This window comes from Cucurbita moschata, unplaced genomic scaffold (assembly GCF_002738365.1).
Source record: "Cucurbita moschata cultivar Rifu unplaced genomic scaffold, Cmos_1.0 Cmo_Scf00009, whole genome shotgun sequence".
NCBI lineage: Eukaryota > Viridiplantae > Streptophyta > Magnoliopsida > Cucurbitales > Cucurbitaceae > Cucurbita > Cucurbita moschata.
The window spans coordinates 3,861,127-3,885,466 of NW_019268525.1; the positions used below are offsets into that span (position 1 = coordinate 3,861,127).

The 24,340-nt window shown below is 35.9% G+C and overlaps 5 protein-coding genes and 1 pseudogene across 5 annotated transcripts in view; 4 read left to right on the plus strand and 2 right to left on the minus strand.

Annotated features, from left to right (window-relative positions):
• The first annotated feature begins 53 nt into the window (after nucleotides 1-53).
• On the plus strand, nucleotides 54-2,383 carry LOC111446996 (1-aminocyclopropane-1-carboxylate synthase). Its single transcript, XM_023085947.1, has 5 exons — nucleotides 54-309; nucleotides 404-535; nucleotides 617-777; nucleotides 1,055-1,643; nucleotides 1,736-2,383. Exons 1-5 carry the CDS (start codon nucleotides 139-141, stop codon nucleotides 2,135-2,137), a joined length of 1,455 nt encoding a protein of 484 aa, XP_022941715.1. The 5' UTR covers nucleotides 54-138; the 3' UTR covers nucleotides 2,138-2,383.
• Nucleotides 2,384-6,035: 3,652 nt separating this feature from the next.
• LOC111447843 (heavy metal-associated isoprenylated plant protein 39-like) lies at nucleotides 6,036-7,090 on the minus strand. Its single transcript, XM_023087198.1, has 3 exons — nucleotides 6,976-7,090; nucleotides 6,771-6,846; nucleotides 6,036-6,330 (listed from the first exon to the last, which is right to left on the minus strand). The coding sequence occupies exons 1-3, from the start codon at nucleotides 6,979-6,981 to the stop codon at nucleotides 6,083-6,085; spliced, it is 330 nt and encodes a 109-aa protein (XP_022942966.1). The 5' UTR covers nucleotides 6,982-7,090; the 3' UTR covers nucleotides 6,036-6,082.
• Nucleotides 7,091-9,467: 2,377 nt separating this feature from the next.
• LOC111447841 overlaps nucleotides 9,468-24,340 on the minus strand; it is a 17,896-nt gene continuing 3,023 nt past the window's right edge. The window contains exon 2 of the mRNA XM_023087196.1: nucleotides 9,468-10,958. Coding sequence (XP_022942964.1) covers nucleotides 9,717-10,922 — 1,206 coding nt within the window. The 5' untranslated portion in view covers nucleotides 10,923-10,958 and the 3' untranslated portion in view covers nucleotides 9,468-9,716. The remainder of the gene's footprint in view (nucleotides 10,959-24,340) is intronic.
• Nucleotides 12,485-14,640, plus strand: LOC111447842 (40S ribosomal protein S10-1-like). The gene is made up of 5 exons (XM_023087197.1): nucleotides 12,485-12,605; nucleotides 12,867-12,915; nucleotides 13,009-13,288; nucleotides 13,507-13,642; nucleotides 14,311-14,640. Exons 1-5 carry the CDS (start codon nucleotides 12,603-12,605, stop codon nucleotides 14,395-14,397), a joined length of 555 nt encoding a protein of 184 aa, XP_022942965.1. The 5' UTR covers nucleotides 12,485-12,602; the 3' UTR covers nucleotides 14,398-14,640.
• On the plus strand, nucleotides 15,120-17,456 carry LOC111447839 (annotated as a pseudogene).
• Nucleotides 20,659-23,570, plus strand: LOC111447836 (myosin-13-like). Its single transcript, XM_023087190.1, has 6 exons — nucleotides 20,659-21,099; nucleotides 21,247-21,447; nucleotides 21,537-21,656; nucleotides 21,733-21,770; nucleotides 21,872-21,971; nucleotides 22,502-23,570. Exons 1-6 carry the CDS (start codon nucleotides 21,022-21,024, stop codon nucleotides 23,471-23,473), a joined length of 1,509 nt encoding a protein of 502 aa, XP_022942958.1. The 5' UTR covers nucleotides 20,659-21,021; the 3' UTR covers nucleotides 23,474-23,570.

The following is a 24,340-nucleotide window of genomic DNA, read 5'->3' on the forward strand; positions in this document are numbered from 1 at the left end:
TATATATATATATATATATATATATACCTCTTTACAATCTCCCCAACCACCAATAAGCATCATTCATCGCTCAAACAATTCCCTCTCCTTTCTTTCTCTTCTTTTTCTCAATTCTCAACCAACTTTTTTGCACTGAAAATGGTGTTGGTATCGACCAATGCAAACAACTTACTCTCAAAGCTAGCCAAAGGCAACGGCCACGGCGAGGATTCTCCTTATTTCGACGGCTGGAAAGCCTACGACACTGATCCATTTCACCCCATAATGAACCCTCGTGGAGTCATTCAAATGGGTTTGGCTGAAAATCAGGTACCACCCATTTCAAATGATCCTTTTTGGGCTTTGAATCTCTGGGTTCAATTTTTTTACCATTTTTCTTGGTGGGTTTGCTTCAAAATTGCAGCTTTCTTTTGAATTCGTGGAGGATTGGATTAAGAACAACCCACAAGCTTCCATTTGTTCTGTGGAGGGGCTGGATGAGTTTAAGGACATAGCTATCTTCCAGGACTACCATGGATTGCCTGAGTTTAGAAAGGTAAGTGTTAAATTAATTCCAACTAATTAATTTAGTTTCCACTTAATTATGATTAACTAATTGGAAATTAAAATTTGACAGGCTGTGGCGAATTTTATGGGAAAAGTGAGAGGCGACCGAGTCAAATTCGATCCTGACCGTGTTGTCATGAGTGGTGGAGCAACTGGAGCTCATGAAACGGTGGCGTTTTGTTTGGCTGATCCTGGTGAAGCGTTTCTAGTGCCAGTTCCTTATTATCCAGGGTATTTGCTTCCTTCCTGCTTCTTTTTCTTTTTAATTTAATTTAATTTCTGTTTTGACATATTAAAGTGTTTGACTTGACCCACAATTGACCAATCCACCTTCTTCACTTCTGTCCCAACACATTAAAAAAACAAGGATGAAAGTGACAGCTACCCATTTCTAATTCTTCCATTCAACTCGAACTAAGTCCACGTCATTATTTTCGTGTCCAAGTCAGCATGAGCTTTATAAAGAATGAATTTAGCTAACGACGAAACATTCATTACATGGGTGCAGATTCGATAGAGATTTGAGGTGGCGAACCGGAGTGGAAATAGTTCCAGTCATCTGCAATAGCTCAAACAACTTCAAATTAACAAGAGAAGCCTTAGAAACAGCCTATGAGAAAGCTCAAGAATCCAACATCAAAATCAAAGGCTTACTCATTACAAACCCTTCAAATCCACTTGGAACAGTGTACGATAGACAAACTCTTGAAACTGCTGTAGCATTCATCAACCAAAAGAAGATCCACTTGGTTTGCGACGAAATCTATGCTGCTACTGTCTTTGCTGAGCCTGGCTTCATTAGTATCTCCGAAGTGATTGAAAATGACATGAAGTGTGATAGGAATTTGATCCATGTCGTTTATAGCCTCTCCAAAGATATGGGATTCCCGGGATTTCGCGTTGGTATTATCTACTCTTATAACGATGCAGTCGTCAATTGCGCTCGAAAAATGTCGAGCTTTGGCCTCGTGTCGTCGCAAACACAACATTTGATTGCGTCGATGTTGTCTGATGATGAATTTGTCGAGAGCTTCCTTGTTGGGAGCGCTAAGAAACTTGCTGCACGTCATCGAAACTTTACTAGAGGACTCGCTCAGGTTAGTGAATGAGTTACGATAAATTTAATTAAAATTTTTAAAATAAATTGAGATTGGAATAAACTAATTTTTAATTGTTATGCTTAATATAGGTCGGAATTGGATATTTGAAAGGAAGTGGGGGATTGTTCTTGTGGATGGATTTGCGTCATCTTTTGAAAGAGAAGACATTGGAAGCGGAAATGGCGCTATGGAGAGTGATAATCAACGACGTGAAGCTGAACGTGTCGCCGGGGTCGTCTTTCCATTGCTCGGAGCCGGGATGGTTTAGAGTTTGCTTTGCGAACATGGACGACAACACGATGGAGATATCCATAACGAGAATTAGAAACTTTGTGCTACAAAACAAAGAGGTAACAACGAAGATTAAGAAACAGAAGTTCTGCTGGCGCCAAAGCAGCCTTGAACTTAGGCTGTCGTCACGAAGGCTTGAGGACATAATGTCGCCGCACTCGCCATTGCCTCAGTCGCCAATGCTCCGCGCCACAACTTGAAGAGGACGATATGGATGTTTTGACAAGCTTTAACAAAAGTTACTTGTTTAACTGTTAGGGGTGGTTGATTTGATTGATTGATTCATCCATTTTTGTTTGTAATAATTTGTGAGTTGTGGGCTTTGTATTTGGGTTGTTTTTACTCGTTTTTCACTCATCAAATGGATGGGTGAAAAGTAAACGAGGGTTTGTTACAACTTGTAAGAACCATTCATATAAACCAATAACAAACAACTTTGCTTTCCATATGTATAACTTCTAATGCCTTAATGTTTCATTGTTTGATTGCATCGATATTGTTTGCTTTGACCCGTTACGTATTATCTTCTGTCTCACGGTTTTTAAAATGCGTTTATTAAGGAGAGGTTTTCTCACTCTTGTAAGAAATGTTTCGTTCTCTTCTCCAACCAATGTGAGATCTCATAATCCACTCTCTTGAGAGCAGCATTCTTGCTAGCACACCTCTAGGTGTTGTGGGATCTCACAACTCATCCTTCTTGAGGGTTCAATGTCCTCGTTGGCATACCACCCAATGTATGGTTCTAATACATTTGTAACAGTTCAATCTCACTGTTAGTAGATATTGTCCGCTCTAGTCCATTATGTATCACTGTCAGCCTCTTGATTTTTAAAATGCATCTATTAGGGAGAGATTTCCACACCCTTATAATATATATTTTATTTTCCTCTCACACCAACAATTCTTCCCTCGAACAAAAGGTTGTATTTTACTCTTATCCTCTGACCAACTCTCCCTCCACTTTGAATTTGCTTTTGATTTAACTCAAAATATCTCAATATCATTACAACGTTCTTCATCTTACTTATATCCTGAGTTAAATGTTTGAATATATCCCGAGTTAAATGTTTGAATCTTCAACTAAATAAAGAGAGTAAGAGCTCTAATGAATTAGTGGGTGGGCAAGCATTGTTTTCTTAAATAATAGATGTTATTTGATATTGAAAAGAGATTGGTTTATTACATCTTACAAATGAATAGCAACAAGATTGCCTTGAATTGTTTGCTTCAATAATAGTTATTGTTTGAGTAAGCTTTACTCTCGTCTATTTTGTTGGGACATGACCATGCCTACATTACATCAAATAACTCGAACTCATTTGATTTATTAAGGTGGTGGTTGTGATGTTCCTTACTATGTCCCCTAGTGTTCTATGCACTGTCTTTTCATTCCAAAGAAGCTTTCCTTATGCAATAATTCACACAACTTGCTTCCTTCTTCATTATTCTTTGCCCTCCACGTTACTTCCTTTGGCAAGGTCGATATCGATGTCGTTTCTTAGGAGATTTCAATTTTATATATTATATTTGATAAATTTTTATTTTTACAAGTAAGCACTTTTAGACTCTATTCTTCTCGTTTTTTTAGCTATGAAATACATTTAATCATACTTCCAATGAGGAGGAAGAATAAAAAACAAAATAGATGATATGGTCCTTTAATACCAAATCTCATTGGGTCCAACTTATATAATAAGTCAAATATTTATAACTATATATATATTAGTTATAAGTCCATAAGAAAATCAAAGTGGGGTCAGAATAGAAATAAATGAAACTTTGGGGGGTGGAAATGAAAGAAAAAAAAGATAGGGTAAGAATGGGTGGGCTATATTTTGAGAGTGTGATGTGATATGTGACATCAATTATTTAAGCTATTTATTTTAATTAGGTTAATGAAATAGAAAATATTAAAACAATGACAGGACATCATTGGACAAGACCAATCAGAAACATAGCCACCTACGCATTCTGGAAATTAAAGTATTAAATAATGCAATTCGTGACATAAGTAATACTTTATAATATAAATAAATTATATATATTTCTGGTTTTATTTTTTTATGATAAGGTCGGGGGACCAAGCTTTTTGGTCTACCATGACTGAAATAACCCATTTTTTTTTATTTGTTCTTATCATGACTGAAAATAGTGGTTTAATTTCCAAGAGTTTAATTGGTCAAAGAGTTTTTATTGTAATAGAATTTGAATTTGATTTGGTTTTGTTGAGTAATAAATGTGTAGGACGTTTCATATTAATTTTATTATAAAGTTTGAGAATTTTTAGGACCATAATTGAGATAAACAAAACTTAGTATAATCTTTGTTCATTGATATGGATGAGCCTTCTATCTATGATCTGGACAATGGATTAAAGTTAAATGAATGAGTCGACGTGTAAAATTTCACATTGGTTGGAGAAGAAAACGAAACATTTTTTTTTATAAGGGTTCTTCAACAAACGCATTTTAAAAATCTTGAGGGAAAGTTTCGAAAGGAAGAACCTAAAGAAAACAATATCTAGTATAGCAATGACCTTGAGCCGTTACAACACGACGCCATCACTTTTTCCAATTGAAGCCGCTAACTTAGTGGACGCAAGTGACAACCATATGAGTCTTTTCTATTATATTATTTCCATAATCTTAGCTCTAATTTGTAAAACAAAAACATATCATTTTTAAAATTTTCCAATAGATTTGAGTTATTATTAAATAAAACTTGAAATTCTCAATTGTTTTTGTTCTTTCTCAGCCCAATTCTTTGGAGACTTTGATTCCCCAACGCAGCTTTTTATTATAAAACATTTGTAAATTTGAATTTTTTAGAAAAAGAAAAAAAAATGTAAATATATAATTAAATAACCATTACAAATATATCAATTTTTTAAAAGAAAATAGTAAATATGTTTTTATTTTATGTCATGGTCATTAAATTAAACTGCCAACTTGAATATTAATCAAACAAATTTAAGAAAAATAATAATGGTTAAAACATTATGCATTTGTCTTTAAAATTATAAGATCAAATCTTTAACATCAAAAAATTAATTAGCATGTCTTAATAATAAATCATTTGTTAACTTAAATGAGAGAAACTTTAACCTTTTCTTATTATTATTAAATAGAAACGTTAAGCAGTTGTTTTCATGATATTATATTTTTTTATTCATATAATTATTTATATTAGTTTTACCAACTTAAAACAACCCAGCCTCGATTCAACTCAATTTTCAATATTATATTTTAAGAAAATGATTGTTAACTTTTGATTAGCATAGTCTATCTAACTTAACCAATTAATTAACATATTCTTATCTCTTCAAATAATATACTCAAATAATATAATAAGAAAAAGATGGTATTGTTTTTTTTTTCTTTTTAAGTGCAATAATTGTGGACAAAAATAAAAATGATAATTAAACACACGAACCGTAACAATCCATTGCGTGTTATGTATCATCGTCAACTTCACGATTTTAAAATGCGTATACTAGAGAGAGGTTTCCACACCTCCTATAAGTAATATTCCGTTTTCATGTGTGGGATCTCACACAAATATATTCTCGTAAGTGGCTTGTTTTTTTTTCTAATCAAATTTAAATTTAGATATTATGAGTAAAATTAGACCATAACAAACCTAAAATACAAAAAAAATCAAGAACTAAATAAGAAAAAAATCCAACACGAATTAAAACGAACCAAAGCATGAAAGGAGTGGGTCCACTAAACAAAAGAGAGAAAGAAAACGTGGATCGAAGCCCAAGTTCCCTGGTTGGCCCCATGTCGAGCACATAGGTCCGTGTGATCGTGATTCAACCTTTTTTTAAACAAAAATCAAAAGAGTTCTATCCCATGCTTCATAGGTTATCAACTCGAGTACACAGTCACCGTCATCGTCAACCATATAAACTTAAGCACCACTTGGTACTACGAGAAATTTGATAACGAAAAATAGTATGATAGACCTTTTATAAGTGAAATATTTCTACACAAGAACAAGAAATGATAAATTCATCATTATACCCATAAAAAAAAAAAAAAAAACATCGTGAAAATTCACAAAAAAAACCAAAACACAAACAAATGAACAAGAAAATTGAAGCAGCACACAAGGTAAACCTTATTTAACAAAGAATGATGGTTTCAACAGAGAACACAACCATTTGGGATTTCGTCTTGCTTGTAATAGAAGGTTGGGGGCTGGTTACAACAATAACAGGGATACCCAATGCAAGTAATTGGTGGTTTTTTGTTTTCCTCTTTTGGAGGTCCAACTGTGAGAATCTCTGCAAACCAAAGCTTTCTCAGCTTCTCCACTACTTCCACTGGGTCTACTGTCCCCACCACTATCATCTTCCTGTCCTTCATCTCCATGGTTATCGAGTTTATCCCTGCATCCCCAACATCACCCACAAACTTATTATTACACCTCGTTACAGACCAGAAACAAACATTTTTCATGAACGCCTGAAAAAAAATCTTGAGTGAAAGTCTAAAGAGAACAATATCCGTTAGCAGCGGGCTTAGCCGGTTACAAATAGTATCAGAATCAAACACCGGGAGTGGACACAAGGCAGTGTGCCAGTAAAGACGTTGGGCTTCGAAAAGGGTGGATTGGGCGGTCCTACATTGATAGGAGAAAGGAACTAGTGTCAACGAGAACACTGGGTTCCGAAGGGAGGTGGATTGTGAGATCCTTCGAGGGAAAGCCCGAAAAATTAAAAAGGACAATGTTTATTAGCGGTATAGGACAGTTATAATATTTTAATAGTTTTTTTGTTTTTTTTTTTTAATAATTTATAATTAGTTTGAGGAGGATGAAATTTAGTACCTGAAAGGCAGGAAACTGCTTTCATAGCCTTCTGCTTTGCTCTTTCATCAGGTACATCCACTCTCACCACTATTTTCTGCATCAAAATATAAGAACAAACCAATTATTATACCATTATTATCTGCTGTTCTAACTACAAACTGTTTAGGGTTCTTGAAAATGACCCAAAAATCCCAATAAAAACATACAAAAATTTATGAATCACCTTCATGTTTAGTTCAGGATTGTGAAGAACTTGAGTGAGAATAGAGCAAGAACAGAAGAAGCTAAGATCATAAGGAGGCTTTTCCCACTACACAATCTCATAGATTTGTCAGTTTATAAAGAGATTGGGATTGGTTCATCAAGATGCTAACAGTCCAAGTTTTGTAGTTGTGTTCAAGAACAAGAAACCTCCCACCTCCCAACTTGAATATTAAAATAAACCTCCTATTGACTTTGTTTCTATTTTCAAACATTTATAGGTCGTTTCGATGGCGCAATTTAAACCGTTAGCTTTTGGACGTAGAGATGCAAACATGGTCTTACGTCACTCGAACAATAGATAGATTTTTATTTGTAAGAAGACTTTTTCAATAGTACGAACAAGTTGAGATTATGGTAGAACTGTTTTTCTAATTAATTAGATTAACCTTTTTATGGAGAAACTGAGCCTAAATAATTCACTGTTCGAACTCGTCATATACCGTGTATTTAAAAACTCGGGTTTAAGATGTCGAATTTGCGCGTCCAACCCTGAAGTACGAGTTTGAGCTTAAATTAGGCAATATCATAATCATCGAAAAAATATAGAAAACACTTGTGCGGTATAGGTTAGTTTATGGGTCAAAGGAAATTGGGTTGGGGTTTGATTATGAGTATTAAACCAAAACAAAGATGAGTACTCTAAAGCCAATTAGGCGAAAATAATAGATAGTTTATGATATTAGTTGGCAAGTCAATTTCAAAGAAAAACGTTTAAAACTTAAAACAAAGACCTTGATAATTGGTCTCTCTTAATAAATGTTGATTACTTTCAAGAAATCTAATGAATATATGTCAAAATAAATTAGGGATAGATGGAGACCAAATAAACTAAATACAAGAAAATCAAACATTGATCTACATTTTTAAGAAAATATTAGTTCAAGAAAAAAGAGGGGATCAATGAATTTAGATTTCTGAGGCAATTATTTAATTTAGTTTTTAGTTAATTAAGTTGTAGGACGGAATAGTTGATTAAATTAATTTTATTTTGTTCGATCACAAATTGTCACATCGTTATTCTTCAATTAATGATAAAACAACATATTATTAAATTTTGAACGGATTACAAATCGACATGTGGGTCTCGAGCAAAATTTAAAGAAATAAAAATGGCAAATCTCAAATAATGTCGTAAGTCTTATTATTTTATCGAGTAAGTCTAACCGGCCAGATTTGGTCGTATAGTAATTGTTTTGAAGATTAAATTAACTCAAAAGGTCAATTAGAGGACAATTTTGCTTAAAGTTGACAAATTACAAACATCAAGCTCAATGACTTTTAAGTTTAAAGCTTTCAAATTCAAATTAGGTATTATCACTTTGAATTTCGAGGCGTCGAAAGATCGAATGTGATTTATAGAATATGCCATTTTAAAAGAATGAGAAGACAATGAAAAAAAACTATAAAATTTCGCACAAATTTAAAATTTTACGAACATTATTTACACGACCAAGATAAAACAAAAAACATGTATATATGTATGTTTGGTCATTTAAAGAGGGCATAGAGAATGAGATACATGATGTATACGGAAATGATGACAACAAAATATGTGACAAGACAAACACTTCAGGTTGACTTTCTTATGTGACTATTGAGTTTCCATGCACCCCTCCCTCAACCAGCATCGCCATGCACCGAAAAAGGAAATGTAGAAAGCGACCTGCTTGTAGATTTTCTTAGGTAACTAGCTAGTTAGCCTACATATTGGTAACTGGTGTATGAGATTGAAGTGCTATCTCAAAAAACACTTTCATTAGCAGGTATGGACAACATGGTGCTAGCCTACTCGTCATTCATGGAGGTAGTTGATGAACGCATCCCACAAGCCATAGAGTTGACCAAGGTCGAGGGAGCTACCCGAACGCATCCCACAAGCCATAGAGTTGACCAAGGTCGAGGGAGCTACCCGAACGCATCCCACAAGCCATAGAGTTGACCAAGGTCGAGGGAGCTACCCGAATGCATCCCACAAGCCATAGAGTTGACCAAGGTCGAGGGAGCTACCCTCTGTAGGTGCCAACTCTGCTGACTACATGCCTAGCTCAACATTATCAAATCTTCGCAAACACTGTACTAGTTGCAACCGACCTACAGTTCAGTTTCTCTATGTTACTCCATATGTTACTCCATTTTAGATCTTGATACAGTTCAGTTTCTCTATGTTACTCCATTTTAACTTCATGATTCGGGAGTTCGGGAGCAGCACGAGGTCTCACCCTCTAATCGATCTCTCGCGGAATAAATGTGGATGTTTTGGATAATAGGTATAGTTGGGCCACTTTTGTAATGCATTAGAGTTTGGGCCTTACTCGAATTAAAACTCTCATATTCATAGCATTAATGTTGGTGATATGACGTAGCCCAATCCAATAATTAAAAGTAAAGTAAATCATAACTTAAACATGCTCACCATGTTGTTGCATTCATGTCATATAACAATCCCAGAAATTAGATATTTCAATTTCATTAATAAACCATATAAATTCATCACCATTACATCTGCAGATTAACATTAAATATTTTCTAACACCCAGCAAGAAATTAAAACCGTAAGAGCAAAAATAAATAAATAAATAAATAAATCAAAAGTCTTACAAAATCTACATGGGAGCCACCATGGGACTGGTTGCTGTTTAGAAGATCCTTTACCAGTAGTGATCATGGCGTGTTAATGGCTTCCTCTTCTTCAGTTTTGTTTCACACAATTGGGGAAGATGCCTTCGCAGTGTACTCCAAAAGCTCAACAATCTCTGTTCTGCTTCTCACAACCCTATGGAAAACTTCTCTGATTTGTTGCTGTAATGGCACCAATCCTTCTTCCAGTTTCTTGCAGGTTTCCGCCAGCTCCGCCACCTGTTTTGTCACCTCCGCCTGCCGCTCCGCCTCCAACGGGAACGCGAATGAATCAGTGAATTCGATCAGTGATTGACTCAGTTTCTCCATCCTCTGCATCTCTTCTAACAGACCAGCGCTTCCTTTCTTCTCTTTCTTCTTCCACTCGTCCGCGATTTTCTCCTGCAGTCCGATCATGGATTGTGCCCAGCTAATCTGCTTCGACACCGGAAAGTACGTCGTCAGGCCGCCTCTCTCCTGGCACGGCAGCGCCGCAACCAGAGTCCACATTACGAACACCAAAACCGTACTCATCAAGTAAACCGTCTGCGGTAAACTCGATGACTCGCCGCCGCGTGGTACAACCAGATTAGACGACATAGCTTGAATCTGCTTCGCCGCTGACCAACCTTTCGCCATACTCCAAGACAGCGAACGAAACTGTCCTGCGATTCGGTCCTTATGCAGCGGAGTGGCGGTGCCGGAACCGGCACCGGCACCTCCACGACGCCCGAAAGACCAAGATCTCTCTGCGGATTTACTGTTGGAGAAATCCTTATCCTCAACGGCCATGGACGTAATCAAGGTATTCAAAGCCCTACGTGCTCGTTTCACTTGTCCGTCTCCTATCGGACTCTGCTCCAGAGCTGAAATCGCGATTTGGGCGAGTTTTTGAAACTGGCGAACCGATTCAATCCCGTGGAGAACGGCATTACAGATATCCAAAGCCTTGACGACGCGATCTAGAAACTCGGGGACGAGACGGTCAAGCGGCGGCTTGACAATCTGAGAGGGATCGCGGCCCATGATGAGGAGAGCCTTAAATTGAGCCTCGCAGCAGAGGAATTCGTCAAGGAGCTTCCTGAGCCAGGCGATGGAGAGGAAAGTTTCGGAAGAAATGTCGTCGGAGGAGGACGGAGGTACTAATTCGAAAAATCGCTCGGAAACTTGCTTCTGAAAGAGCTCGAGATCCTCGAGCTCCTGCTCGTGAGCACCGTCCATGGAGATGACTTGGTTTCGGCGGGTGCTGATACGGCCAAGGAAGGAGCTGGGCTGTTCCGTTGCCGGCATAGTTGCAGAGATTTTAGAGAGGAAGAAGAAGAAGAAAAGGGATTTGAAAATGAGAAGGGAATGATGAAGTTACGGTTTGTTATTTATTTTTATTTTTATATATTTGGAACCGAGGTTTTAGGCGACGCCTTGTACGGGTGACCGGAGAGGGTTGTTTTCCGGAATTGCCCTTTACTTTTACCATTATACCCCTGGCTTGGACGCTTGGTAGCCGTGAAGCTCCTTTTACAAATATTAATATTATTATTACACTATTACAATAGTCAGCCGAGCCGAGTCGAATAGAGAGGTAAAGGCGCGCCGGATGGAGAATCTCAGTCAGGGGTTAGAATTGGAATGTAATTTAAAATAAAAAATACAAAACAGAGGAAAAAGTCAAGAGGGCATTTGACCAGGCTCCACGTCCCACGCCTCGCCACAATTCTCCACTCTCTCTCTCTCTCTCTCTAACCGTCTCCCCGTCTCCGTCCGTTTCTCCCTCCTCCTCCTCCTCCCTTTTAACCCTTAACGGCGTTAATAAACACACCTATTTTTAACCTTTTCTCCGTCTCCATTCCATTTTTTAAAAGAATATATATTAAATTATTAACGATTTTTTAGTGTAAAATAGTTTAGAAATATTTAAAAATGGAAGTTTTAAAAGAAAATATAAATATCAGCTATGTCACCTTCACTTTTTCCTCCTTATCTTCCTCAAACTTTCTTTGAAAACTTCACTCAACCTCTTTTCCTTTCTTTTCTTTTCTTTATTTTATTTTATTTTATTTTTCTCATGTCAATGGTCACACACCATTTAAATTGCATGGACAATTTTAATAATTACCGTTTATTTAGTACTTAAATCATACTAAATTTAATTATGTCATGCAATATATTACCGAGAAGTATAAAACAATGAGGATTATTAATATGTATTTTTCATTACTTTCCATACTAAGCTCCATATTTATTAAGAAAATATTTAAATTCTCGTAAAAATTATAAAAACAACCCATTTAAATTTTAGTATAACTTTTTAAATCATATATATATATATAAAATCAAAATTGAATCGATACCAAGTAGAGTTTGTAATTTGATGAATAATTTAATTAACGTCCCATAAGTAATATATTCTTTAATTCATATACTTGTAAGTATTTAGATATTTGCACGTTAAAGAAGTTAAAGAAGTAAGAAGAAAGTGTTGATTTAATTACTTCAATTATATAATATAAAAGTAAAAGAAATACTATAATAAACACAACTTTTGGTAGGGACTGTTTATGAAATTGAAATATTGTGAAAGGATCACAACTTTTTATTATCTCACACACATTTTTACGTATTCACAAAAGTTTGGACAAACCGCGTTTTTTTCTTTTTCTTTAAAGACCTTTTCGGCCTCAAAATTATGGTATTAATTTCAAAATAGGTCCATATCTTCTCTCAATTTGAATATTACCCCCCACAGAGCTCACACGTGTGTGTTTATATATTTCTCAAAGCCCAACTCGAACCTGTAGCAGCCCAATCTAGCGAGCTCATCCTACGCAGCCCAGCGGCCCACTTGACACCCACAAACCCTAGCCGCTTGCTCCTCCTCCTCCACCCCGTCTCTTTTTACGCTTCATTCTTCTCATTCTTCACGCCTCTCGCTTCTACTGCTGCCGCCGTTTCAGTTCTATCTGAACTTCAACCATGGTATTTCTCTTCTTCTTCTTCTATCATAGCGACTAATTTATGTCTTTCTTTTTTTTTTTTTTGTTTTTTTTTCCTTATTCTCGTTCCAAGGTTGTGTGGTGTTTCAAAATGAATTGATTTTTGAAAGGAATCAATCTGGCAGTGGGACTTGTTTCCCTGTTTGTGTATTTTGAATTGATATAGTGGGTTGAGTTCTCTTTCGTTCAAAGAATTATTTTCCTTGTGTTCGGTCTCTCATGTTCATTTGTTTCTTTTATTCAGATTATTTCAGAGAAGAACCGTAGGGAGATCTCCAAGTACCTCTTTCAAGGTATACTTTAATGCAATCCCTCTTGAACGAGGGTTATTTCTGATTTGTCGGTGATTTCGCGATTTTATTTATTCGTTGTTGTTGGCGATTCAGAGGGGGTTTGTTATGCCAAGAAGGACTACAATTTGGCCAAGCACCCAGAAATCGATGTGCCCAATTTGCAGGTTATTAAGCTAATGCAGAGCTTCAAGTCCAAGGAATATGTGCGCGAGACATTTGCTTGGATGCATTACTACTGGTACCTTACCAATGATGGCATTGAGTTCCTCAGGACTTACCTTAACCTTCCTTCTGAAATTGTCCCTGCTACCTTGAAGAAACAAGCCAAGCCCGCTGGCAGGCCCTTTGGCGGACCACCTGGGGATCGCCCACGGTAAGATATGTCTGTAATGCTGATCAATTCATTAAGGTTATGGTTGATTTATTTGTGCTTTGGAACTATGGATTATGAAGTTTTTTCGTTACTGTTCTAGGTTTATAGATGGAGGTGTATGTAATATGTGATTGTATAATGCGAGGGCTATATTATTAAGTAAGTTGTATTTACTCATATTAGTATTCTGATTGAGTTTTGGTGATTATATGAATTAGGGGTCCACCTCGTTTTGAGGGAGGTGAGAGGAGGTTTGGTGACCGTGATGGCTACCGTGGAGGTCCTCGTGGACCTGCTGGTGAATTTGGTGGTGACAAGGGAGGAGCTCCAGCAGATTACAGGCCTTCTTTTGGGGTAATCTTTGAATCATCCATTTTGCATCATCATAGTGCTACACATAATATGGTTGATGCTCTCTATATAAGAATGTTGCTATTTCCTTGTTTTGATCTGCCCTTGGGATGATTCTTGATGATAGATATAAAATGCACTACAATCATTGTTCATGTATCTAGGTAGAATTTTTGTAAGCAAGCCCTGTCGCACCAGGGGATGGCGAAATGGTTTTGTCATTTGTTAGTAATTGGTCACGAGTTGATGGGAAGCATCATATGGTATAGTTTAGTCCCTTCATCTGTTCATGTCTTCCTTCATAAGTGCTCCCTACTCAGTTAGTTTGCTCTGCTAATAACTCAGATTATGACGTTAATTCATAGCTTCTTGTGGCATTTGCATGTCATGGTCTTTGTTAATAAAATATTCTTGGGCTCATCTGAAAAAGATTAATGATTTCAATGTGAGGTTTACCTGAGTTGATTAGGCATATTCAAAGAATTGGGGGCTTGTGGCTACTCTGTTTCATCAAAGAATGAGTTAATAGAAAAATTATTAGCTGAAATGTTAGAGATGTCAGTGGATAGGTGCAGAAGTTATATTTTGAACGACTTGGCACTCTATGAGAGTCGTTTGTGAGTTCTTGGATGGTTTCGTTGATCGTTGTCTTTTACTTAAAAATTTATCAGGGTCCTGGTGGAAGACCGGGTTTTGGCCGTGGAGCTGGTAGCTATGGCGGAGGAGCTGGAGCTGGAGCAAGCTCGAATCTTCCTTGAAAAATATGGTCTTACGAGCAGTTTAATGAATTTTCAGTGGAATGAGCTAGCAGTTTGATTAAGAGTTTGTTAGCCTTTTTTCCTTTCATTTAGCATATGGGGATCTTACAAATTTAAATTTTGTTCCTCTCTTTGAACGGTTAATTACTATTTGTTTGGTATGAGCAAGAATGTGATTTTATTGTTTTTGAAGATCGACTGCCTTGGTAATGAGGAAACAAGCCTCTTAAGCAAATTATTATATTTATGATTAAATTGTTTTCTGTATGTGATTTTATTCCTTGTTTTGATTTGTATACAACAAATATATGATCTTCATCTTGTTTTCTAACTCCAAAATTATTATTTATATACAAATATATGCTCAAGATCATATGTTTGAGCAAAAAGTCTAGAAAATGTTTTGATTGGACGAATGCCACTATTTTTTTAAAAAGTTATTAATATCAAGATTTTCAGATTTAGCAAATTGTAAATTGAAATTTAAAGGATGTAAAATTTTAAGCAAATATTTAAAAATTGGCCTTAGGCAGAATATCATTCATTAAGGAAATAGTAATAAAAATTTAAGGGTAAAATAGTAATTTCAAGAATTTGTTTTTACTTTAAATAGAATACTAGATTTTTTTTATAATTTTTGCGTTTAGTCCATGATGCTCAATCCTAGTGCTTGAGATAATAGAACCATTAATGACTTAATGAAATGCTGACTAGGATGATGATTGGACTTGTTTTAAATTCCAATCAATTGATGATGTGGCTTTATTTATTAGTCCTGACATGATTATTTGTTTTAAAAAGAAAAAAGAAAAAACTCTTATTAGGCCGCGCCATATCCAACTCCGATTTCCCTCTCTTCCGCGCTTTCCCAAATCCAGCCTCCATAGCTTCATAAACTGAGCTCGATTCAACGGTCGGCTTGATTATGTATACTGCAGGTTATCAAACGTCGACCCCCGACCCCACCGTCGTCTTTATCCACGGCGGTCGATTTTGTGGTATTCTAGTTACTCCCTTCTTCTTTTGTGGGCATTTGCAAGAAAAACTAGATAGGTTTAAGAAACAGCAAGAGAGGTGTCAGACTACCTTCACTGGCATTGCTGCATCCAAGTCTACTCCTAAGTTTACGCCTCCACCGCCTTCTTCCATTCCAAGACCTCCGCCTCCTGCTGTAAATTTTTCAAATGATACTGAGAGACTTCCAACATATTAACAGCATAAGAAAATCCCCAGTTGGGGCTCAGTCAAGAGGGTTATCGACCTGCTGCTGGAGGTTTACATCCTTTTCCTCTTCTGTTTTGTTCTTTTTATTTCGATTGTTTTACGAGGTTTCTTTTGTTTGATCGAAGTCTTCTATGGAAGGCTATGTAGGATAGGATGCAATTCACCACGTATTGATTCGAAATGTTCACAGAGCTTCCTTACTTTCACTTATTTCTTGTTGTTAATTTGTCCAAGTTTTACCGACTTCAATATGTTCTTTTTAATGGATGAATTTTTAACCTGGAGATTTGGCTGGCCTCATAGTAAGAGGAACTCTTCAGCTAGTGGGACTTGTGATTGTCATTAGGATCCTCTTCACTACTTTGTGTTGGTGAATAAATGTGTTTTTACATGTAAATTACATATGTTAATCCCTTCACCCCTCTTTCTCATGGTTTTGAATAGACTGTAAGAGCTTAAAAAAAATTATTTTCTGAAATGCATTTTCTTTTTTACTGTTTGTGAATTGGAACCTTAAGGGTATGTTTCAATCTTTCAGCATGCTTATTTGCATGTTAACAGACAAGGCAAGCCCTTACCCCACTGCAAATCAATGAAGCATGTTATGTTGATATTAATTCAAACAATGCCGTTTTTTATAGTCTACGGAATAACCTAAAGGTGCACTATGATGGGAGGCGTTTCTCATACAAGGTAATTATATTCTCAAACACTTGTGTAATTTGCACGAATCTGTACTTGTTTGGTTTAAATGTTTGAACCTTCAATGTTGTATGACATCTTTTTTTCCTTCTCTTTTTGCTAATTTTCGTCTATTCAGTCCAAGCACGATCTGAAGGATAAGAATTAACTTCTTTACTTGATACGGAAATTTCCAGAAGGCATTGCTGTTATTGATCTCAAGGACTCTTATCCAAACGTTATGGAAGATTTGTAAGTATGTATATTTAAGAATTTTTTTTTATGCCTTTTCTGTTCTGAATGAAAAAATGTGCAATATATTGATATATTTGAGATTTATGTTTCTTCAGAAGTTAAATTTTTTTATTCCATGATTGTTGATCATCATTTTTTGGCCTCCCAAACTCTATGAAGTTTTGTTTCAACGGAACTGGCCCTTATATTATTAGAACTTCTTTGATTGTATAATGAATTGAAAGCATGTGGCTGTACTTTTCACTCTGAAACCGAGTATAAACTTATTATTTTCCAGATGATATTATGAGGTCTACATGACAGTCTATTACCTTTACTTTTCAGCTTACAATGTATTCCCCCCTCTTGTTTAGGCCCTAAAAGCCTCAGGCCAGCTTTGGCTTCTCTCAAACTTTGATTCACAAGAAGATATGGCAAACCCAAATGACCCAAGAATTCAAATCAAGGTAGATGACGATCTGAAGCAACTTTTTCGGGAGTTGAATTACCTCGCGACATGCTGCTGAAACCTGCAACCAACACTGCAAAGAGGCGAGCCAATGCACAACACATAAAGCCCAAGAAAAAGAAGCAAGAGATCAGCAAGAGGACTAAGCTCACCAATGCTCATCTTCCCAAGCTCTTCAAAAATTAGAGAACCCTATGCTTATAAGGTTATCTGTAGGGTGAGATGCAACAATATATAGTTATGTCAATGGACTCTGTAGATAGCCTTTTCCATCCCTTCTGTTTGATGTATTGCTGTTTTATATTTTACTTTCTTTCAATGATATCACCATAGAATTAAGTGTCCCTATGGCTACTTTAGTGTATGTCTCTGCTTTTACTTCAATTAACAGTGGAAATATAAGAGTTAAGTTCAATCAAACTAGATATATGACATGAGAAGTTTATTACAATGTGAACTTTTACATTCTGTTATTTCAAGTTTATTTGATTTCAGAATAGTTGATATGTGCATGGCTTCTATTTCCTTCCCAAACCCACATTTCTGCTACAGTAGAGCACAGCCCAAGTACCAATTTAGGGAAGAGAGAAGGTTCAAAGCCTTTCAAATTGAAATTTCCAATCTATTTCTATTATGCATTGCCCAAGATTTTTCAATTTACATGGTTTTTCTTCAATTGTTCGTAGACAGGTTTTTGAACAGGTATGCCTGCTCAAAGCGAAGAACAATATTTCTGAAGAAGAAGAGAATTGATATGCTAGATTACCTCTATACCGCGCAGTATCAAATTAGGGGCATTGTTGCTGAGGTGGGTTTCTGGCCTTCTGGTTTCTATAAATCTATTAAACGTTCAAAATTTTGTGTGAAGTTTGTTTTCATTTTATTTCTGCAGGACGTGCCTGTGATCAAAACAATGAAAGGTATACCCATGGTGTGTAAGTTCTCTTGTTTTCTTCCATCTTCTCATTGATTGTTCTTCTACACATGGTGCACGCCAAAAAAGTCTCTCCTGCACTGAATTCCTATATTTCTTTTTATGTAACTCCCCAAACGATGTTTCTGCAGATGGATTATGATATTTCAACGAATTCTTAGTTCCTCAGAGACCCCTTTTCTAGAACAAGTAAAAGGGCATGTTCTGGGAGTGATTTTAAAATGGTTCTAATAGTTTTTGTCATACTGAAAATCACTCCAAAAGGGATATTTAATCCTTCAAATTATTTGAGCGTTTGGTTTTACAGTTTTAATGTGATTTTCACATCATCAAAATTGATTTTGAATAATTAAATGAATATTTTGGAGTGGTCTTTTGATCATTTCAACTTCAGTCTCAAATATGCCCTAAAGTTTTGATTGATTTCCACGTGAGGTGTACTCTTTTTGGCTGTCAAAGCGCTAAATTCTTTGTTTAATTGCTGTTGTTTTCAGTAGATATTTTATCTTCTCTCTTTCTCTGCCGCTTTCTGTTTGGTCAGCATGTTGTGTTGTAATTTTCTTGGCTGGCATTTATGATAAATCTGTCTCAACATTTTTCTCTCTTCAGATGGAAGCAAAAAGGGTCAAAAACAAATCCAGACGGGAGTGACTGAGATAGCTCACCAGTAAGTTTCTTTGGGACCCCTTATCTGATCACTCTGTCTTTCAGTCTCTCTTCTTATAAACAATCATTTCCACACACATTGAAAATTATCATCTTCCAGCTTTCTCTCGTTTGTCGCCACTCAGTTCTTAGTAGGTTATAAACATGAAAGCCTGGAAATGAGAACAGAGATAAATAGTAAACCAAAGAAAAAATGGGGTGTGAAAAAGAAAGATATGCTGCCCTTATCATCTTTTTAGATCCACAAGCTAACTAGTAAGACAGACTATTTAGATGTAAAGAACTCTGGAAAGTTCCTCGAAATCTGATTCATGCTCTTTTTTTTGATGCTATAAATGGTTGAAGTCAATAAAATAGGTCGGTTTTCTTAAAAGAACAAAGGAAAAGCAATATGGTTCACATGTCATGGAATCAACAGCAATAAAGGGTTGCTCTTGAGGAATCTAAGGTTATTTTGATCTAAAGACGCCATGGACTTGCTTTCACACGCACCTTTATTTAACGTCATATGAAAACACATAGAACAAAGAAGAGGCCACATAGAGCCCTAAGCTACCAATAAAAAGTTCGAAGAATATAATATTTGGTGAAGTATCATATCTTTTGGGTTTTGCCATCAGATCTTTTTTCATTTCATGCCAAATTTTAGGTTGAAATTTTGTTGGGTTTTGGTGTACCCAAAAAAGGGTGTAATAATCTTTATCTTTCATTGAAAGAGACCATCATCATCCTTGAGTCTGATATATTAGCTTCATGATAAGCCTTGAAACAGAGCCTTTTTGCCCTCTTTTACTCCAAGTCTGGGTCTTTATAACTCCTAAGTTTGTTCTATTTGGGCGTTTGTTCTATTTTTATCCGTAAATTTTTAAATTTGTTTTGTTGTATTATTTTTTCATCTTATATCTACTTGTTCAATGAACATCTCTAATCTGTATAACTTGAATCTGTATGGCTCGAAATCATGTTCAATTCAAGGACTAAATCGAACATTTCGAAAGTTCCTCGTATTGGGTAATAAGATATCTTAGTTTTTCTAAAAAGTCGTAGGCTCCGCATATTTACGTGGTTAAAACATGTCTACTTCTTCTAAGAAGTAGGTTGTACCCATGTTAATATTAAACATCGGGTTTTGGATCCATAGATTGGGTAGTAAGTTGGTGAAAAGGACCATCCAGCAATTGACAATTGCTATCATCTTTCCCAATGGTTCCCACTTCATGTTCCTCTCCAACCCTCCTCCATGAAACTATCCATCTTTCCTTCTCGTCTATTTTTATTTATTTTTCTTAGTGTTTCCTCTAACTATTTATTTATATATAAATGTGATTACTACTCATCACACCATTTCCTATTATTCATTCATTTAAATTAAACTGATTACTTTTTCCCTTTTTATAAATATTAATAAGGTTGACAATAATAATGTCTTATTTTTTAAAAGGATAAATGTGTAGGGACGTTTTTGTATAAAGTTATGGGACTAAGGGAGCCTTAGTTTATTAAGTTTGTTCTACTTTAATCTCTCATTCATTAATGCATCTTTATGAACCTTATCTTTATGCTACCAAATCCCCAACATAGATTAACAAATTAGGTTCAATCCAATAATACCCCTCTTTTTTTAGTAGAACATTTAAGATACTTTTAAATGTATATAACAATAATTATAATAAGAGTGTTTTGGTAACTCAATAAGTATTAAGAGGTCAAATTTAATTTAATCGAACTCTTATTATGTTGTAATAGGTCTATATTTATTATAAAATTGAATTTTATGTCTAATATGATTTGAAAACTTTTAAATTAAAATTAAAAATTAAAGGACAAAATCTCGAATTTAATCCATTTCATTTTCACACGCCTAACAACTTGCATGCATGGTTGCGTAAGGCTTACTTATTGGATAAATGGGAAAAGAAAAAAAGGTACAAAGTTGCAATTTTTTTTGGGTAAAAAAAAGATATGAATCTAGTTTTTAAAATATTTTCTTTTATTTATTAACAATTTGAAATTATATTGTATAATTAGATGAGTAAATCTTATCCTCAAAATGCCTTTAATTCCCTTTCTTTATTTTCTTTTTCCACGTGTCACTCGCCGCTCTTTCCAAAAGCACTCTGCCAAATACAGTCCTTTAGATCTGCTGCTCTGTTTCTTTCCCAAGCTTCTATTCTCTATTTCCTCTGCAACTCCTCCCGTCTTCCATGTCTTAACGGCTTCTCTTCTTCTTCCTCGTCATTCCAGCCTCTACTTGTTCTTCAGTTGACTTTTCTTCATTGTCTGCTCTTGTTTTGGCAATGCCAACTGATTCTGTTGAATTGAGCTGAACCCATCTGGGGGTGAATGTTGCTGTTTCCAGCAAATGGCTGGAGCTCCGGCGAGTGAAGTTTTCCGGTGAGCTTGAAGATTGGCGAAGATGTTCAAGTCGGGGAGGTGGAGGAGTGAGAAGAACAGGATCGAGGCTGAGTTCAAATTGCGGTTCTGTGCCACTCAGGTCGTTTGGGATTCAGGGTTTTCGGGTTCTGATCGTATTGGAATTTCCATTTTGATTGAGTTCGATTTGGTTTCTGAAAAAATGTAGCAAATGGGAAAACAAAATAGTGTTTAGTTCATTGTTTGGATTAACTGTTTGTGATTTCAGATACCGGAATTTGGTGGGGATTCGTTGATGATATCTGTGGTTCCTGGTGATGTGGGAAAGCCGACGCTGAGACTGGAAAAGGCCACAGTGCGAGGAGGAAAATGTCGGTGGGAGAATGCTGCTTATGTAACAGTGAAGTTCGATGCAGACCAAAAAACTGGAAAGTTCATTGAGAAACTTTACCATTTTCGAGTCTCCACGGTATGAAGCTTGGCTGGATTCTTTTTGCTTTCAATGTGTAAGACGAAATGCGCTGTTGTTTTTAGATATTATTTGTGGGTTTTGTACAGGGATTGACCAGACCTGGTTTACTTGGTGAAGCTTCTATTGATTTTGCTAAATATGCTGAGGCCACTAAGCCTTTCTCTGCCTCTCTTCCCCTCCAGAATTCGAGTTCTGCTGTTTTGCATGTTAGTTTATCTCTCTGTCTCTCTCTGTTCTTATTTGTTCATAAACATAGGCGTTGAAGTTTCTTGTGCTATACAGATTTGGATACAGAGGATTCAGGAAGATGGTGATCAAAGGTATATAATAAGATGGTGAATTAGAGTTTATAAGTTTCTTGACTGTTTTCTTATAGAACATGGGGGTTAAATCTGCTCTGTTTGGGAATTTTTTTTTTCAGAGATTTGGAAGAATTTGATGGTTTACAAAGTAGATCTCAACATGAGAGCTTAAGCAGCTACTTGAACAATGAGGATTTAAACAAGAACAGCCACACTGAAGTAAGGTTTCTTCCACAGTACGCCAAAACTGCGTTTTCTTTTCTTGTTCACATTTTTTTCCATCCTTTACATTCAGCTCAGGTTCGATTCAAATTTATGAAAGGGTCAAATCCACAATTGTGACCTCCCATACGGGAACGAAATATTCCCTTGTAAGGGTGTAAAAACTTTTTCCTGATAGACGAATTTTAAAACTGTGAGACTAACTACGGTACGTAATGGGCTAAAACAGATAATATTTACTAGCGGTGAGCTTGGACTATTACAAATGGTATTAGAGCCAGACACCGGGTAGTGTGCCAACGAGGACGCTGAGCCCCAAGGGGGGATTGTGAGATCCCACATTGGTTGGAGAGAGTAACGAAATATTCTTATAAGGGTGTGGAAACCTCCCTCTAATAGAAGCGTTTCAAAATTGTGAGGCTGACGACGATACGTAAGGAACTAAAACGGATAATATCTACCAACGGTGAGGGTGAGGTTGGGGCAATGTTTAGTTTGAATCAATCTCTCTCCGGTTTATTTTGCAGGATGGATTAAGTGATGAAGCTGAAAAGAATGGTGAAGTAAATGGTGAGTTATCAAGTTCCGAGAGCAGCTGTGGACTTGACAGTCCAATAGAAAATGGGATTACGAACAACATCCATCAGCAACCTAATGGCTTCCTTTCACCATTAAGCCACGCCCCGGTCTGTCGCAAATCAACTACTCATGAAGAGGATCAGACATTGGCATGGAAGTGGTCGATTCAATCTGATCATATCTTAACAACGGACGATCTGCGGGCTGTCTTAGAAGAAATGAGACAAGAGCTGAATTATGAGAAAGACTTGAATGCGAATCTCCGGTTACAGCTACAGAAGACGCAGGAATCAAACACCGAGTTGATATTAGCAGTACAAGATCTCGAGGAGATACTGGACGAGAAGAACTGCGAAATATCAGATCTTTATACCGAGTTAAATTCCAAGAAGGCTGAATATTCTGATGCTTTAGAAGCAATCAGGGAGCTTGAATCCCATGGCAGAAGTTTGGAGGAAGAAGTTGAGAAGCAGGGGGAAGATTTCGAAGCGGAGTTAGAGGCAATGATCCTGTCCAAGGTTGAGCAAGAGCAAAGGGCAATCCGAGCTGAAGAAGGTTTGAGAAAATTGAGGTCGAGAAATGCTCGTACTGCAGAAAGGGTTCAGGGGGAATTTGGAAGAGTGTCGAAGCAGATGGTATGTGCATTTGAGGCAAATGAGAAGGTGGCTATGAAAGCGGTGGCGGAAGCGAGTGAGGTTCGGTCACAGAGAAGTCGCTTGGAGGAAGCTCTCCAGAATGCAAATGAAGAGATACGGTCGGTGAGAGAGAGTTATGAGGAAAGGTTGGAAACAAGGGAAAGTGAAGTGAAGGATATGCAGGAGAGATATTCAGAGATAAGTCTTAGATTTGCAGAGGTGGAAGGTGAAAGGCAGCGGCTAGTAATGACTGTGCGCAACCTCAGGAACGCAAAGAGAAATTAATACCCATATTATATAATGTATAAATTCCATGTCTTTTTTTACTCTCTTTCTTTCTTTCCGGTTTCTTCTTAAAACTTTTAAAATTAAGGAAAGTTTTCGCACCTTTATAAAAAAATATTTCGTTTTCATAATCTACTTCTTTTGGAGTCATCTATTTGTTTCCTCGTAAAAGAAAGTTTTTTAAACTTCGTGTGAATTTATTCAAATTTTTGTATTTGAATTTTTAATCGTGTGACTACTAAATTATAGATCTATTTTATTTTTCAAAACTCAACTTACTAAATAAAAAATTAAAAGCATTCAATTAAAAATTTAAACTTTTTAAGTAGGTAAATAATCTATTAACATAAAATTAAAATTAAAAATCTTATTAATCATTGTTAAATGATTATAGTTTTTTTTTTCTTTTGATATTTTTCAAATTAAACTCTAAAATATTCTAAAATTATTGTGATCTCATTAAAGAAAAGATATGGAAAAAAAAGGGTGTAATTTTGATATAATCATTTGGGCTGTATGTTGAGTGTTGAGAAGAAGGGTCATAACATTTTGGGCTCTTATATCTTCAAATTTACGGATGAATAATAGAAAAGAATTACAACAATTATGTGTAAATCTTAAAATATTTTATTTTATTAATCTATTTCTAATTCACCATTTTCAGGTGGGGTTTCCTTAATTACATGCTCATTATTTTCATTTAATTTTACTCCTATTTTTTTAGAACGTGACAAAGATTTCTTACCGACCATTTATGCACTCAATTTACTACTAGATATGGTAAAAAAAAAAAAAAAAGAAATTTGTTTTAAGTTTAAGTAAAAATTGTTTCAAACATAGTTAGTTTTTTTTTTTTTTTTTTTTTTT